Source organism: Eptatretus burgeri, chromosome 4 (genome assembly GCF_056783735.1).
Source record: "Eptatretus burgeri isolate ZD-2024b chromosome 4, Ebu_testis_v1, whole genome shotgun sequence".
NCBI lineage: Eukaryota > Metazoa > Chordata > Myxini > Myxiniformes > Myxinidae > Eptatretus > Eptatretus burgeri.
The window spans coordinates 67,911,174-67,925,245 of record NC_140964.1 but is presented as its reverse complement, the minus strand read 5'-3'; the positions used below and the strand labels follow the sequence as shown (position 1 = coordinate 67,925,245).

Here is a 14,072-nt window from a genome sequence, read left to right as displayed (position 1 = left end):
AAAAAGAATGGCAAACGGCAGCTGGGGTGAAGTGCACGGCAAGGACAGTTCGAAACAGGCTCCTTCGGGCAGGACTGAAGTTGTACAAAGCTAAAAAAAAGCCCTTCATCAATGAGAAGCAAAGAAGAGCCATGCTGAGGTTTGCAAAAGACCATAAGGATTGGACCTTAGAGGACTGGAGTAAGGTCATCTTCTCTGATGAGTCCAATTTTCAGCTTTTCCCAACACCTGGTCGTCTCATGGTTAGACGGAGACCTGGAGAGGCCTACAAGCCACAGTGTCTCGCACCCACTGTGAAATTTGGTGGAGGATCGGTGATGTCTGGGGGTGCTTCAGCAAGGCTGGAATCGGGCAGATTTGTCTTTGTGAAGGACTCATGAATCAAGCCACGTAAAGGTTGCCTGGAAGAACACTTGCTTCCTTCTGCTCTGACAATGTTCCCCAACTCTGAGGATTGGTTTTTCCAGCAGGACAATGCTCCATGCCACCCAGCCAGGTCAATCAAGGTGTGGATGGAGGACCATCAGATCAAGACCATGTCATGGCCAGCCCAATCTCCAGACCTGAACCCCATTGAAAACCTCAGGAATGTAATCAAGAGGAAGATGGATGGTCACAAGTCATCAAACAAAGCCGAGCTGCTTGAATTTTTGCACCAGGAGTGGCATAAAGTCACCCAAGAGCAATGTGAAAGACTGGTGGAGAGCATGCCAAGAGGCATGAAAGCTGTGATTGAAAATCAGGGTTATTCCACAAAATATTGATTTCTGAACTCTTCCGAAGTTAAAACATTAGTATTGTGTTGTTTAACAATGAATATGAACTTGTTTTGTTTGTATTATTTGAGGTCTGAAAACACTGAATCTTTGTTGTGATTTTGACCAGTTGTCATTTACTTCAAATAAATGCTCTAAATGACAATATTTTTGTTCGGAATTTGGGAGAAATGTTGTCAGTAGTTTATAGAATAAAACGAAAATGTTCATTTTACTCAAACACATACCTATAAATAGTAAAACCAGAAAAACTGATAATTTTGCAGTGGTCTCTTAATTTTTTCCAGATATATATATATATATATATATATATATATATATATATATATATATATATATATATATATATATATATATATATATATATATATATATATATATATATATATATATAGTTGCGGACCCCCGGGGTCGTGGGCGATAAGACCACGAGGGGGGAAATGTACCTCGGGTTCCCACAAGACTCCGGAATTGCAGGCCATCGCACACGAATAACTGACACCGCGGGTCGCTAATTGACCGTGAATGCCAATAACTCAACTATGTGACTTAGGGTCCTCCGTCTAATGGAAACGCGTTATCTAAAATGGTCATGTGATCTAATTATCTGGGCATTCGCCTTCGGTATGCCTTGTTCAAACTGGATCACTTTACCGGATCAGATGCAGCCAAGTGTAACTGCCAAGGACTTACCAGCTCGGAAACAGATCGTTGGGGGATAATGTTTTGGCTAAGCTAGGATATGAACCATGCTGGAACAATGATGGAAAAGTCGAAATTGAGCTGGGAACATTTCTATATAAAGCATTTATTTACAATTTGCGAGGAATGGTATGTGGCAGAGTGAATGCGGTTTATTATTATGTACATCAGAGATTGCAAGGAATTCGTGGGGTGCAACAACAGGCAAGCAATTTACAAAAGCAGACTTATCCCATTATATCTTCTACGATCTTAACTTAGCCTACGACAGGTGCCATCACATACACACACACATACACACACAAACCCGATGAAGATTAGTTAGCCAGAAGGAAGGAGAGCAGATGAGAGCTAACGGCCTCTCAATACCTGGCACGGTCAGCCGACCGTGCAACCCAGTACTCTTTGGGAGATGCTCCGCTTGAGCGATTCCACCTTAAGAGTCGGCGCGTTATCTCTTCCTTGATCACTTTGACGGGGCTTGTGGAAATGTGTGCTCCGCACTGGTCCAGAAGAACGTCTGTCGCACACCAACCCCGAGTGCAGATGCAGACAGGCAGACAACGAGATGCAGTGAAGAGAGGGCGAAGCAGAGAGGTGGAGAAGTGGGCACGGCAAACAGGCGGAGACTATGCGAGGCAGGCAGGTGAGAGGGAAGAGAATGAGAGAGGCTGGACGTCTTTGCGATCCGCCTTTTATAAGCCTCGGGCGAAGGGTGGGGTGATGATCCGAAGCGACGCGCCGTCCTCCGTGGCCTCATTCCCACATCCGGCGCGATGTGGCCTTGCACCGATCTCGCGGGCCGTGTTCTGGTGACTGGACGACGGTCATGTCTGTCCTGCAAGCCCTTTCAGGGCACCCCTGGCAAGCTGCGGCTGGTGCTGTTACCGTGCTTTGTCCTTCCCCATGTCGTGCGGTCCGAGTGGCCTGGGCAGTGCAGCACACTCGTTTGGTGGCAAATTGTATCGATGCGGAGGTGCGTGGAGGCGTAGGGTGATTTTTTTTTCCTGTGTGCGGGAGATGTTGGTGCTTCTGGTGAGCGGAGGTTGAGCAAGGTGAGCACCGTTGTAAATCGGCATGCAGATTCAAATGAAAGGGCACGCCATGCACATCCTATACAGTGTTGGTGGAGAGTCTCTCATGGAGTGGCTGCCTGGGTGTGGTGCCTGCTTCAATTCGTATCATGGATAAAAGGAAAGGGTTGGAATGAAAATGAGGATTGAATGGAAGATAGAGATATAATTAGACCTCGCTATAAGACCCACGCAATGCACTTCGTCCCATTAGACATGAGGGGAAGGTCTGACTGCACGAAGACTAACGAGATAACTGCCTGGGGATCAATGTATGTTGGTTCTTCACCATTGTTCGGCCAAAAAACGGTATATAGCATGATCTTTCAAAAAGTTGTGGATGGATTTGGACGAAACACGGTGGACAGTTTGGGTGTGTGGCAAGGATGAATTGATTCGATTTTGTTGAAGATCTGGATCTGGACACGAGGATTATTTAAAAATTAAAAGTGATTCTTCACCATTGTTCGGCCCAAAAACGGTATATAGCATGATCTTTCAAAAAGTTGTGGACGGATTTGGACGAAACACGGTGGACAGTTTGGGTGTGTGGCAAGGATGAATTGATTCGATTTTGTTGAAGATCTGGATCCGGATCTGGAGACGAGGATTATTTAATTTTAAAAGTGATTCTTCACCATTGTTCGGCCCAAAAATGGTATATAGCATGATCTTTCAAAACGTTGAGGACGGATTTGGACGAAACTTGGTGGACAGTTTGGGTGTGTGGCAAAGATGAATTGATTCGATTTTGGTGAACATCTGAATCTGGATCTGGGTACGAGATTTATTTAATTTTTACAGTGATTCTTCACCGTTGAGAGACAGGGCCAAAAACGATATAGTACTGTTATAGCATGACATTTGAATAATGTATTGGGCCCGATTTGTTCTCGTGGATCAGGCATTACGTGGCGGAAGTATGCGCTCTACCGTGTTCCCTTCAAGCTAATTATGGAGCACACCAGTACACAAACACACCACACAAAATACACTGCACAAAACTACACAAACAACACACAAAGAAAGTCCTGGCGAGAGTCTGCAATCTCTGAATGCTCGTTGTCTTGTTTTTTTTATCCCCCGCCGCATGGCGGAAGGGGGATATTGTTGTCACCCGGGTCGTCCGTCCGGCTGGCTGGGCGTCAACATTTATAGCTGAGTGCGATAACTCATAAACTGTTTGCCATATCGATTTGAAATTTGGGTCACATGTAGTGGCGTAGCCAGGCTGAGGCAGACGAGGCAGTTTCCTCGTCGCTCATTTCCTGAAATATGATCTGCCCTGAGCCCTCAAGCCATCTGAGCTCCCTGGGGAGTAAACTATCAAAGCTACCCGGCAGTGCTCTGAATACTCTTATCTCCACTCCTATCACAACACCTAAATAGGACAATACCCCCCCCCCTAATATTACACAGGAAAATAAAATTATCCCTATGTTTACTTTCTTATTGTGTTTGCAGGATATTGATCATGAACATCCTTTCACAGATTTGGCCAACCAGATATATACTGTCACAGAACTAGAATCACACTATCAGTGCCCCCCCCCATCCCTATCGCAACGCACACGGTGACATCAACTAAGTTCACCTCTTTTCGTCTCGTCGCTTTTGGACCTCTGGCTACGCCCTTGACATGTACCACCTGAAAAGGAAGAACCCTATTGATTTTGGTCGTGGCCGGATCCAAGATGGCCGACTGGGGCGGCCATCTTAAAAAAAATGTTTCAATGGCGGGGGATTCCCCATCTCTGATGGGTATATTTATTATTTTTGCCACCAAACGCACCACTATACACCGCCCAAATATACAAGCATTGATTGGGACTGGGAGGTGACGTATTGCAAAGCAGTTCTCGCTCTTGTTCTGGTGATGTCCACTATCATGTGGAATCAACCCAAATCGGTCATTACCCAGAAAAAAAAATGATGTCTTTGCCCTGAGAGTAACAACCCCTCTCTGCCCCTGTTCCCTCCCCCCTTTGTATTTTTTAACTGCTTTCCTTGCTCACTGTTAAAGCTTCCTGAAATGTTTCCCGATTTCAACTGTTTACACTTATCGCTCTTGCAGCCACGTGATGCAATCTACTGCACCACGCGTTTCACCTTCCTGTTCCTGTTCCTTTGAGATGTGGATGATGTGTGACATTTCCCTGGATCATTGTCTGAATCGTTGTGTTGATGCGATGATCATGTCAGCATCAGCTGCCTGCATATTATATATGTTGGTGGTGAAGTGGTTAATGGGAAATACTAAAAAGGAAGGGAATGGGAGGAAGGGAGAAAAGGTTGGAAGAGAAAAGTGTTGCATTGAGTCAGAGGAGGGGGAAGGATATTTACCCTCACCAAAAGAGAGAGAGTATTGTATTTGGGTCTGTCTGTCTGTTTGTCTGTCTGTCTGTCTGTTTCTGTCTTTTTGTTTGTACGCACAGAACATCCGTGTTTTTCTCTGCAACCGCTTGACAGATTGGGACAATTTTCAGCACTGGTGCGACTCCTCATGTCGAATGTTTTAATGAAGTTATGTCGTAGATCACGTGGTGTGGCAGCCATGTTGGAAAAACTTTAGCTCTCTCGATCTCTGAAACCGATGATGGGAAAAATTGAAACTTGGCACATAGCAAGTCCTCCTCCTCCTCCTCCTCCTTGTAGGGGAAAGTGTGATATATTTTTTATGACATCATAGGTGCCTTCATTGTGACGTCATAATTGCATTTGTAGAACTTTACATCTGAGCAGTATGAAAATTTTTGTGGGTCATCTTGGGATAAAATGAACTGGGCGTAGTGGCGTGCGCCTGTAATCCGGCTACTCGGAGGCTTGGGTTGGAGGATCGCTTGAGGACGGGATCCCTGCACTGGGCCGCGTGATGAGAGGGTGTAGGGCAGCCCAGAATCATGGTGAAACCCAATCCTTATCCCTGTGTCGTAAGAGGCGACCAGGGTTGCGTCAGGAAGGGCATCCGGCGTAAAACCTGTGCCAAGTCAGTATGCGGATCATAACGGATGATCCGCTGTGGCGACCCCTTACGGGAGCAGCCGAAAGACGAACAACAACATCTTGGGATAAAATGGTCCACAAATTTTTTTGATGATGTCATCAGTCACGTGATTCGGCAGCCATATTGTTGTTGTTTTTTAAATTTTTTTGTTTTTTTAACCTTCACAAATCACCAAAATGGCTGAACAGATCGAGGCAAAACTTTACACATATGACCACTGTCCCATCCATGAGGAACAAAGAGGAACAAAAGGTTCACACATATGACATCATAGGTCACGTGATTTGGCAGCCAGATTGGATTTACCCGAAAACATATAAAAAATCTTCTTCTCCAGAACGGCTGGACAGATCAAGGGGAAACTTCATACAAATGTTCCCCAAGGCATGCGTGTACAAGGTTGTGAAGGAACAATTGATGTCACATGGTTTGGCAGCCATATTGGATTTAAGAAAAATATGAAATAATGTTTTCTCTGGAACCACTTAATCAATCAACGTGAAACTTTACAATTATGATTTAGTAGTGATGGTGAATAAATGTTTTAAATTTCATCCTGATTGGACACATTGTCTGGCAGCCAGAAATATTTAAATATTTGATCTGGGGTTTTTTATTATCTTGCCAAAATGAAGTTTTTGCAAGATATGTTAGTCAGCTTGTATGTTTTTTTTTTGTTTGTTTGTTTGTCTGTAATCACGTATAAAAAATTCTGCAGAGCATAGTTATCATTGGAAATTTTTGTAACTTCGCATATCAGAGGCCTATAGAGGTCCCTTTCAGCGTACAAAATTTTCAAGGTCAAAGGTCAAGGTCACTTTGTCGCAAATCAGGGGAGTCGACGAAACCCTTATTTTTTGAGTAATTTTGATCGGATCGTCTTCAAACTTCATGGGGATATAGTTCATGGTCTGGCGTTCAGCTGATTAATTTTTGGTGGCGATTGGCCTTGACCTTCATGGTTAGCGCCGAAGGTCAAACATATTTGACCCCAAGGTCAAATTTTCAAGTTTTAGGAACCATATCGTGTCATACCTCAAATTGAACACCTCGATGAGTGCTTTCTAGGTATGTCAAGCTTGAGACATTATGACGTCATTTGGTGACGTTATGAGGCAAAAGCATATTTTTCATGGTAACTCTAGAACGATTCTCATCAGAATCTCTCGTTGGCAGATATTCCTCAGGGAGTCGCTCCTGGTGGATAGCAGCTCTGTTCACCTCAGTGTGACCTTAAAGAAGTCACACGTGATCACCTTTTGGCAAGATACGGGTCACCCTGCGGGTGACTTTGGTTTATTTTTTATTTTTAATATAGCTCACTTGACTGTGCCTGGATGGATTTGAGGGTAGAGGAGTAGCAGCTGAAATGTGAATCCTATCCAGGTTCCTCCTGATGACTTCATCTTTGCTTTTTGCTTGTTTTGGTTCCTTTTGATTACTCCAATGCCGGACTGTACATACTTGGTCTTGCACTTGATTTGAGTTGAATGTATTTTAATCCCATTCTAAATCCATTGAATAATAAGAAAAAAACGTAATGGGTCAGGGTCAGGTGTCCGATCAAAGTGGGACGTCTTGGTACCTGGTTATCCCTGCCAGCAGTTACAAAGTGGCAGTTCTAATTATGTCTCATTAATTGCGCAACACACCAGTACACAAATGCCACACAACACACCACACAAAACAAGTCCTGGCGAGGGTCTGCAGTCACTGATTGCTCTTTGTACCTCCACCACTAAAGGTGAAGGAGGTTATATTTTCACCCCTTTCTGTCTGTCTATTTGTTTGTTTATGAGCAGGATATCTCAAAAAGTTGTGGACGGATCCGGATGAAATTTTGTGGACAGGTTGGGTGTGTGACAAGGACGAACTGATTAGATTTTTTTATGAGGATCCGGATCCCGCTACTAGAATTTTTAAAGTGATTCTTCACCATTGAGAGATGGGGCCAAAAATGATATATTGCACAATAGCTCAAAAAGTTGTGGATGGATTCGGACGAAACTTGGTGGACACGTTGGATGTGTGACGAGGAAGAAGTGATTCAATTTTGGTAAAGATCTGGATGCGAGAATTTAATTTTTAAAGTGATTTTTCACCACTGTGCGATAGGGCCAAAAACCATATTTTTATATATATATATATATATATATATATATATATATATATATATATATATATATTTTTTTCTTTTCATCTTCTTCTTCTTCTTCTTCTTCTTCTTTCGGCTGCTCCCGTTCGGGGTCACCACAGCGGATCATCTGTATGATCCGCATAGTGATTTGGCACATGTTTTACGCCAGATGCCCTTCCTGACGCAACCCTGGTCACCTCTTACGACACAGGGATATGGTACACCTATTTTAACCGGGGTATACACCGGCCCAGTACACTGGTACTCACTTCGCCGACCTCGGAAGGATGACGGGCTGAGTCAACCCCCTGGTGTATTAATTCAGTGGCCCAACGGGGTTTGAACTCAGGACCTTTTGGATCCCAAGCCGCTGCCCAAACCACTGCGCCAACACACCAGGCTATATATATTTTTTCTTTTCATATATATATATATATATATATATATATATATATATATATATATATATATATATTTATATATATATATATATATATATATATATATATATATATATATATATATATATATATATATATATATATATATATGTATGTATGTATGTATAACACGATATTTCAAAAATGTATTGGGCCCAATATGTTCTCGTGGATCAGGCCTTGCGTGGTGGAGGTATGTGCTCTACCGAGTGTCCTTCTAGTTCTTGTTGCATTTGCATGATGTGGATGCCCCCTAAGCACTTTGACCCTTGTTCCATCTTCCTTGCCCTCCCCTGACCTGTGATGTTTTTCTGCTTCCTAGGGCTGGATTGAAGTTGTGGGCTGCGCTGACCGCTCTTGCTACGACTTGCAATGCCACACCCGTGCCACCAAAGTGCCGCTTGTGGCTGAGAAACTACTAACAGAGCCAATATCCTTTCCTGTCCACTCGGTGAAGCCAATTCACCATTAAGCTTCCACACACTGACCTTTCTTGCAACATATGAGGTTATCGATTATAAAGTGTGTTGTCAGTTTCCAAAACAAGTTCTTCTCTATGGAACTCACTCCCCATTCCTGTTGTCTTGGCCTCTCCCTCCCTTCTTTCGATGGTACCTGCCATCGTCCTCTTGCTCTCCACAATACCAGCTCCTGCTCTTTTCTTGTCTTACTGACTCCCTCCCCCAACCTTTCCTTTTTGCCACTCATCCACTCGTGTTGAAATGCTTGGTTAACTCATTTCATGCACTGCACATGCTCGTTTAGACCAGTCTCCCTTGACAGCCTCGCACAAGACGGTGGATGTAGTGCAGTTTGAACCAAACAAAAGCCTAGTAGGCAAGGCCTTCAAAAAGGATGCTCGTCAAGTCACAGACTTCCTGGCTGCTTGTGATCCATGCTTTATCGAGTCATCTGAGAAGGAAATGCAGGACAAAGGGTAAGGCGTGCAAAGGCAAAGTGGAAATAGAGAATTGCTACCCTCGCCGAAGGAGAGCTCATTGCATTTGGTTTTGTTTGTTTGTCTGTCTGTTTCTTCGCACAGAATTTTCGTGTTTTTTTCTGCAACCGCTTGTTGGATTGAGACAAAATTTTCACCATCGGAACGGCTTCTCATGTGGAATGTTTCATTGATAATTATGATGTCATAGGTCACGTGGTGTGGCAGCCATGTTGGAAAAACAGAAAAACTTTGCACCTCTGTATCTCTGAATCCACACCAAGGAAAAATTAAAACTTGGCACATGGCAAGTACTCATGGGGAACGTGATTTAAAAAAAAAAAAATGACGTCAGAGGTGCCTTCGTTATGATGTCATAATTGCTTCTGCAGAATGCTACATCTGATGTGTATGAAAATTTGAGGGTCATCTCAGGATAAAATGGTCCATAGAAAAAAAATTTGATGACGTCTTCGGTCACATGGTTTGGCAGTCATATTGGATTTACCCGAAAACCTATAAAAATCGTCTTCTCCAGAACGGCTGGACAAATCAAGGGGAAACTTCACAAAAATGTTTCCTCAGCAATGAGTCTACAACTTTGTTCAGGAATCATTGATAGCTCACATGGTTTGGCAGCCATATTGGATTGAAGAAAAATATTAAATAATGTTTTCTTTGGAACCACATAGTCAATCGATGTGAACTTCACATTTATGATCGAGTAGTGATGGGGAATAGATGTTCAAATTTCAACTTGATCGGACACATGGTCTGGCAGGCAGAATTATTTAATTTTTTTGATCTGGGTTTTTATTTTATTTTGAATAAGGCTCACCTGGCTGTGCCTGGATGGGGTTGAGGGTAGAGGAGTTGCAGCTGAAATGTGAATCCTATCCCAGTTCCTTCTGATGACTTCATCTTTGCTTTTTGCTTGTTTGGGTTCCTTCTTATGACTTCAATGTAGGACCGTACATATTTGGTCTTCCATTTGATTTGAAATTTATTACAATTTTTTTTTGTATACAATATCGTGGCTTGTATAAGAGGTGAAATAATTTGTTTTAATCCCATTCTAAAGTCAATTGAATATTTATTTTAATCCCATTCTGAATTCAATTGAATAAAAATAATAAACGGCATGGGTCAGGGTCAGGTGTCCAATCAAAGGGGGACGTCTTGGTAACCAATCACTGCCAGAAATTATAAAGTGGCAGTTCTAATTATGTCTCATTAATTACGTGCCACACAAAATACACCACACAAAACAAGTCCTGGCAAGAGTCTGCAATGGTTTTTGTGAGTGTGCTTTTGATTTTGAATAATAAAAAGGAGTTGGGGGTGGGGGGAGGGGCGTGTTTGGACAGTTTGCAGTTTGTAACAATGATAGAGGTGAAGTTAACATATAGCTTTGTATCCGCTTCTCACCTGTGGCTTTGTGGACCAGGATAGAATCCACGTATCTGCAAAGTCGATGCACCATAATATTTATTGGGAAGTATTGCTATTTTTCTTTCATTTGCAACATAAGGCAGTGGGGTAGTGTCATTGGCTGAGGGTTTGGCTCTGTTGCTGATGCAATGCCCTCTGTCGGTTAGGGCAGAACTTGGAATTTGACCATGGACCATGGTGCCGGCGAGAGGGAAGGGTTGGTCTTTGGTTGAGATTGAAAGTTACGCATTGATAACTTTTAGACGACTGTTTTTATGGCTGCCATCGGGCTTTCATTTATAACATCTCCTGTTCCCTTTATGTATTTTGTTTGTTTATTTCGAATATTGAGACTCATGGAAGAGCCAGCAAGCAGAAGTTAAAATGGGAACATTTGAAGGCATACCTGAGGAGTGGTTACCCCCCCCCCCAGTTTTACTTCTGTTCTTGCACATGATGCTCCTTCAATGAACTGAATGTATTTTGTGAAGTTACGTATATCGATGAGATGTAATAGCGCAGGAGGCAACGTGTCCCACAGATCCAGTTTCCCCTTTTACCCCACCACAAGCATTATTCTTATTTTATCATTCCCCGTGGTCCCATGTGACCTTGGGGGAGGGGCATTTCTCAATTTGAGGGAACGCGAAACACAACAACAGGTGTGCCTTGCCCGAGCCTTTGAGCAGCCAGGTGCAAGGAGGATGCCCCTTCATTGAAGTTAGAGTCGGAGTGGGGTTGGGGGGGGGGGTGTTGCAATTGTTAGAGAGGGAGTTCAAAGAGGTTTACCGGTGGGGGTCCAGCTATTCCCACCAAACCCGTCTATGCGGATCTGTGGCGATAGCAGGGGTGGGAGGGAGAAGATTATTACCCAACACACGAAGCCAAATGAAGGGTGAAGCAATTGGTTCACTTTATGTCTGTCCACAGACTGTGGTTGAGGAACAACTTTATTTCAGTTTTATTTTATATTTTGAACACTGGAGAACACGAAATGGAACACAAACTTGCAGTTTCGCTGTGTGTGTGTGTGTGTGTGTGTGTGTGTGTGTGTGTGTGTGTGTGTGTGTGTGTGTGTGTGTGTGTGTGTGTGTGTGTGTGTGTGTGTGTGTGTGTGTGTGTGTGTGTGTGTGTGTGTGTGTGTGTGTGTGTGTGTGCGCGCGTGTGTGTGTGTGTACGCGCGTGTGTGTATACGTGCGTGTGCGTGCGCACGCGTATATGACTTGTGTATGTGTATATGTATTTGTATGTATATATATATATATATATATATATATATATATATATATATATATATATATATATATATATATATATATATATATAAATATATATATATATATATATATATATATATATGGTGTCCCAAAAAAATATACAACTTTTCATTTGCAAAGAGGATGATCATAACATTTTTTTCTAAAGATATAATATGGCTGGATAGAAAGCTGAAAGGTTGAAGTTTATTGTACCAATGTCAAAATTGCCACCAAAAATTTTAATTTTGGTATGGAATCGTCGTTTTCTTTTCGACCACATGTTCGATGTGGGCTCCACGTTGTCCGATCACTGCCTGTAAACGCATTGTCATGTTCTCCATCACTTTGGGAAACGTTTCCTGAGGAATGTTCTGGATTTCTCGGTGGATGTTTTCCTTCAGCTGATCAAGAGTCTGAGGCCTAGGGTTTCCAGAGACCCTGTCCTTGAGATACCCCCACAAGAAGAAGTCTGGAGGAGTAACGTCAGGGGAATACGGTGGCCACTCAACATCTTCGTAGAGGGAGATAAAGCGGCCCTCAAAATGTTGGTTGAGAAAACCCCTTGTTTTCCTGGCTGTATGGGGGCGATGCCCCATCCTGCTGGAACCACTGGGTTCTCATCTGGATCAGGTTTTCTCCTTTGGGCCTGAGTACGTAGCTCAGGCAGATAGAATTCCTGAATCATTTCGCGATAGTTCCTCTGGTTTACCGTGCAAGTGCTTCCCTGGTCATCTTCAAAGAAGTATGGACCAATTATCCCATACCAACCAACCGCCACCCACATGGTGACTTTGAGAACAGATCAAGGCACCAGTTCAGTTGAAGTATTACCAGGATTTTCAGTTCCCCAGTACCGAAAGTTTTGCTTGTTTACTTCCCCAGACAAGTGAGCATGGCATTCGTCCATCATGTGAAGTTTTTTTGAGGAAGTCTGCATCTTCCTCCAACTTTCCTGAGAACCAATTTGCAAAGTCTAGTCGTTTGCGTTTCTGTTGATCAGTAAGCACCGTTTCCGTTTGAATTTTGTATGGAAAGGCATGAATGTCTTGGCGAAGGATCCTCTGAACGGTGCTCTTATGAATGTTTGTCTCGGCAGAAAGTCGTCGAATCGATTTTTTTGGGACTCTGAACGACCGCCTGTCTCACCATTTCCACATTTTCTTCACTACGACCTGTCCTCTTCCGACCACTGTGACCCTTGGGAAGGTCACAGATGGTTCCCACATTGGTAAACTTTGCGATGGTGCACTTTATTGTCCGAAAGTTTGGTGCATGGCGCAAGTGGATACCGAAATGTCTCGAGTAAAGACGTTGCACCTGTATGACACTTTTCGTCTGGTGCCAGAGTTCAACAATTTTCATCCGTTGTTGTACGGTCAGTCTTGGCATTTTTCTGGTGCTTGCTTGGTATCAAAATAAACTTCAGGGTCTCTGCAACAAGAAATGAAGCATTGGTGACAAAATTACTGCTTTTTTAGGATTAAACGAAACATTTTAAAAGTTGTATTTTTTTGGGGACACTCTATATTTATGTTGAAGGCTCCAGGCACAGACTGAATCGTCCTCATCGAGGCCAAGCCTTAAATAAAAGAACTGCATGAATAAAGTGAGGAGGGAAAATGAATGAGTAAGAGAAATGTATGATGAAAAGTATATGATGTTTGTTTGCAAGAAAGAGAGATTGAAGCTCGCCCGGTAGCTATAGTTTGAGTGACACAAAAAGTAAGATTAGCAGTCCTGACACAGAGAGTGAAATAGGGTTCCGGGCACAACTTTAACGCTCCCAAGTCGGACCGGTAGTACTGTTACTAATTTGGAAGCCTTCTGCACACAGACAGACATCCGTCCCCGTAGCTTAGTTATTTCGATAAGTGTGTGTTTATAGTTAGAATCCATCCCCTATGTCTAATGGGAATGACGTGTACATGCACTGCAAAGTTATTTTATAGATAGGATTTTTACACTTATGACGACGCCAACAACAACACTGCTCGAGGAATTGTTCGCGCTGTTCGTGCGCTCACAAAGCGTTTCGTTCTGGCCTGGCGCCAAATGAGAGAATGCGTCATCTTTCAGCCAATGGGCGCAGAGCGGGCTCCACGAGAAGCAAAGCCTCTTCGGGGGGGGGGGCGAGGAATCGAGACGCCCCGATACCCCCCCACCCCCGACCAATCATGGAAAGACTATGGATTTCCCTGGTGAATGAGGTGTGCGGAGGGGTGAGACACGTCCCCCCCCCACCCCCGACGCTAGAGAGAAAAAGGAATAGACGGCACAGTGTCTGGTGGTCTGGGTTCGTCCTGTCGCGGTGTC

At 43.4% G+C, this 14,072-nt stretch overlaps 1 protein-coding gene across 1 annotated transcript in view; it reads left to right on the top strand.

Moving 5' to 3' along the window:
- The window catches only part of GARS1 (glycyl-tRNA synthetase 1), a 52,718-nt gene that overhangs the window by 24,253 nt on the left and 14,393 nt on the right, over nt 1–14,072 (top strand). The window contains exons 11-12 of the mRNA XM_085878546.1: nt 8,455–8,563; nt 8,925–9,069. Coding sequence (XP_085734672.1) covers nt 8,455–8,563; nt 8,925–9,069 — 254 coding nt within the window. The remainder of the gene's footprint in view (nt 1–8,454; nt 8,564–8,924; nt 9,070–14,072) is intronic.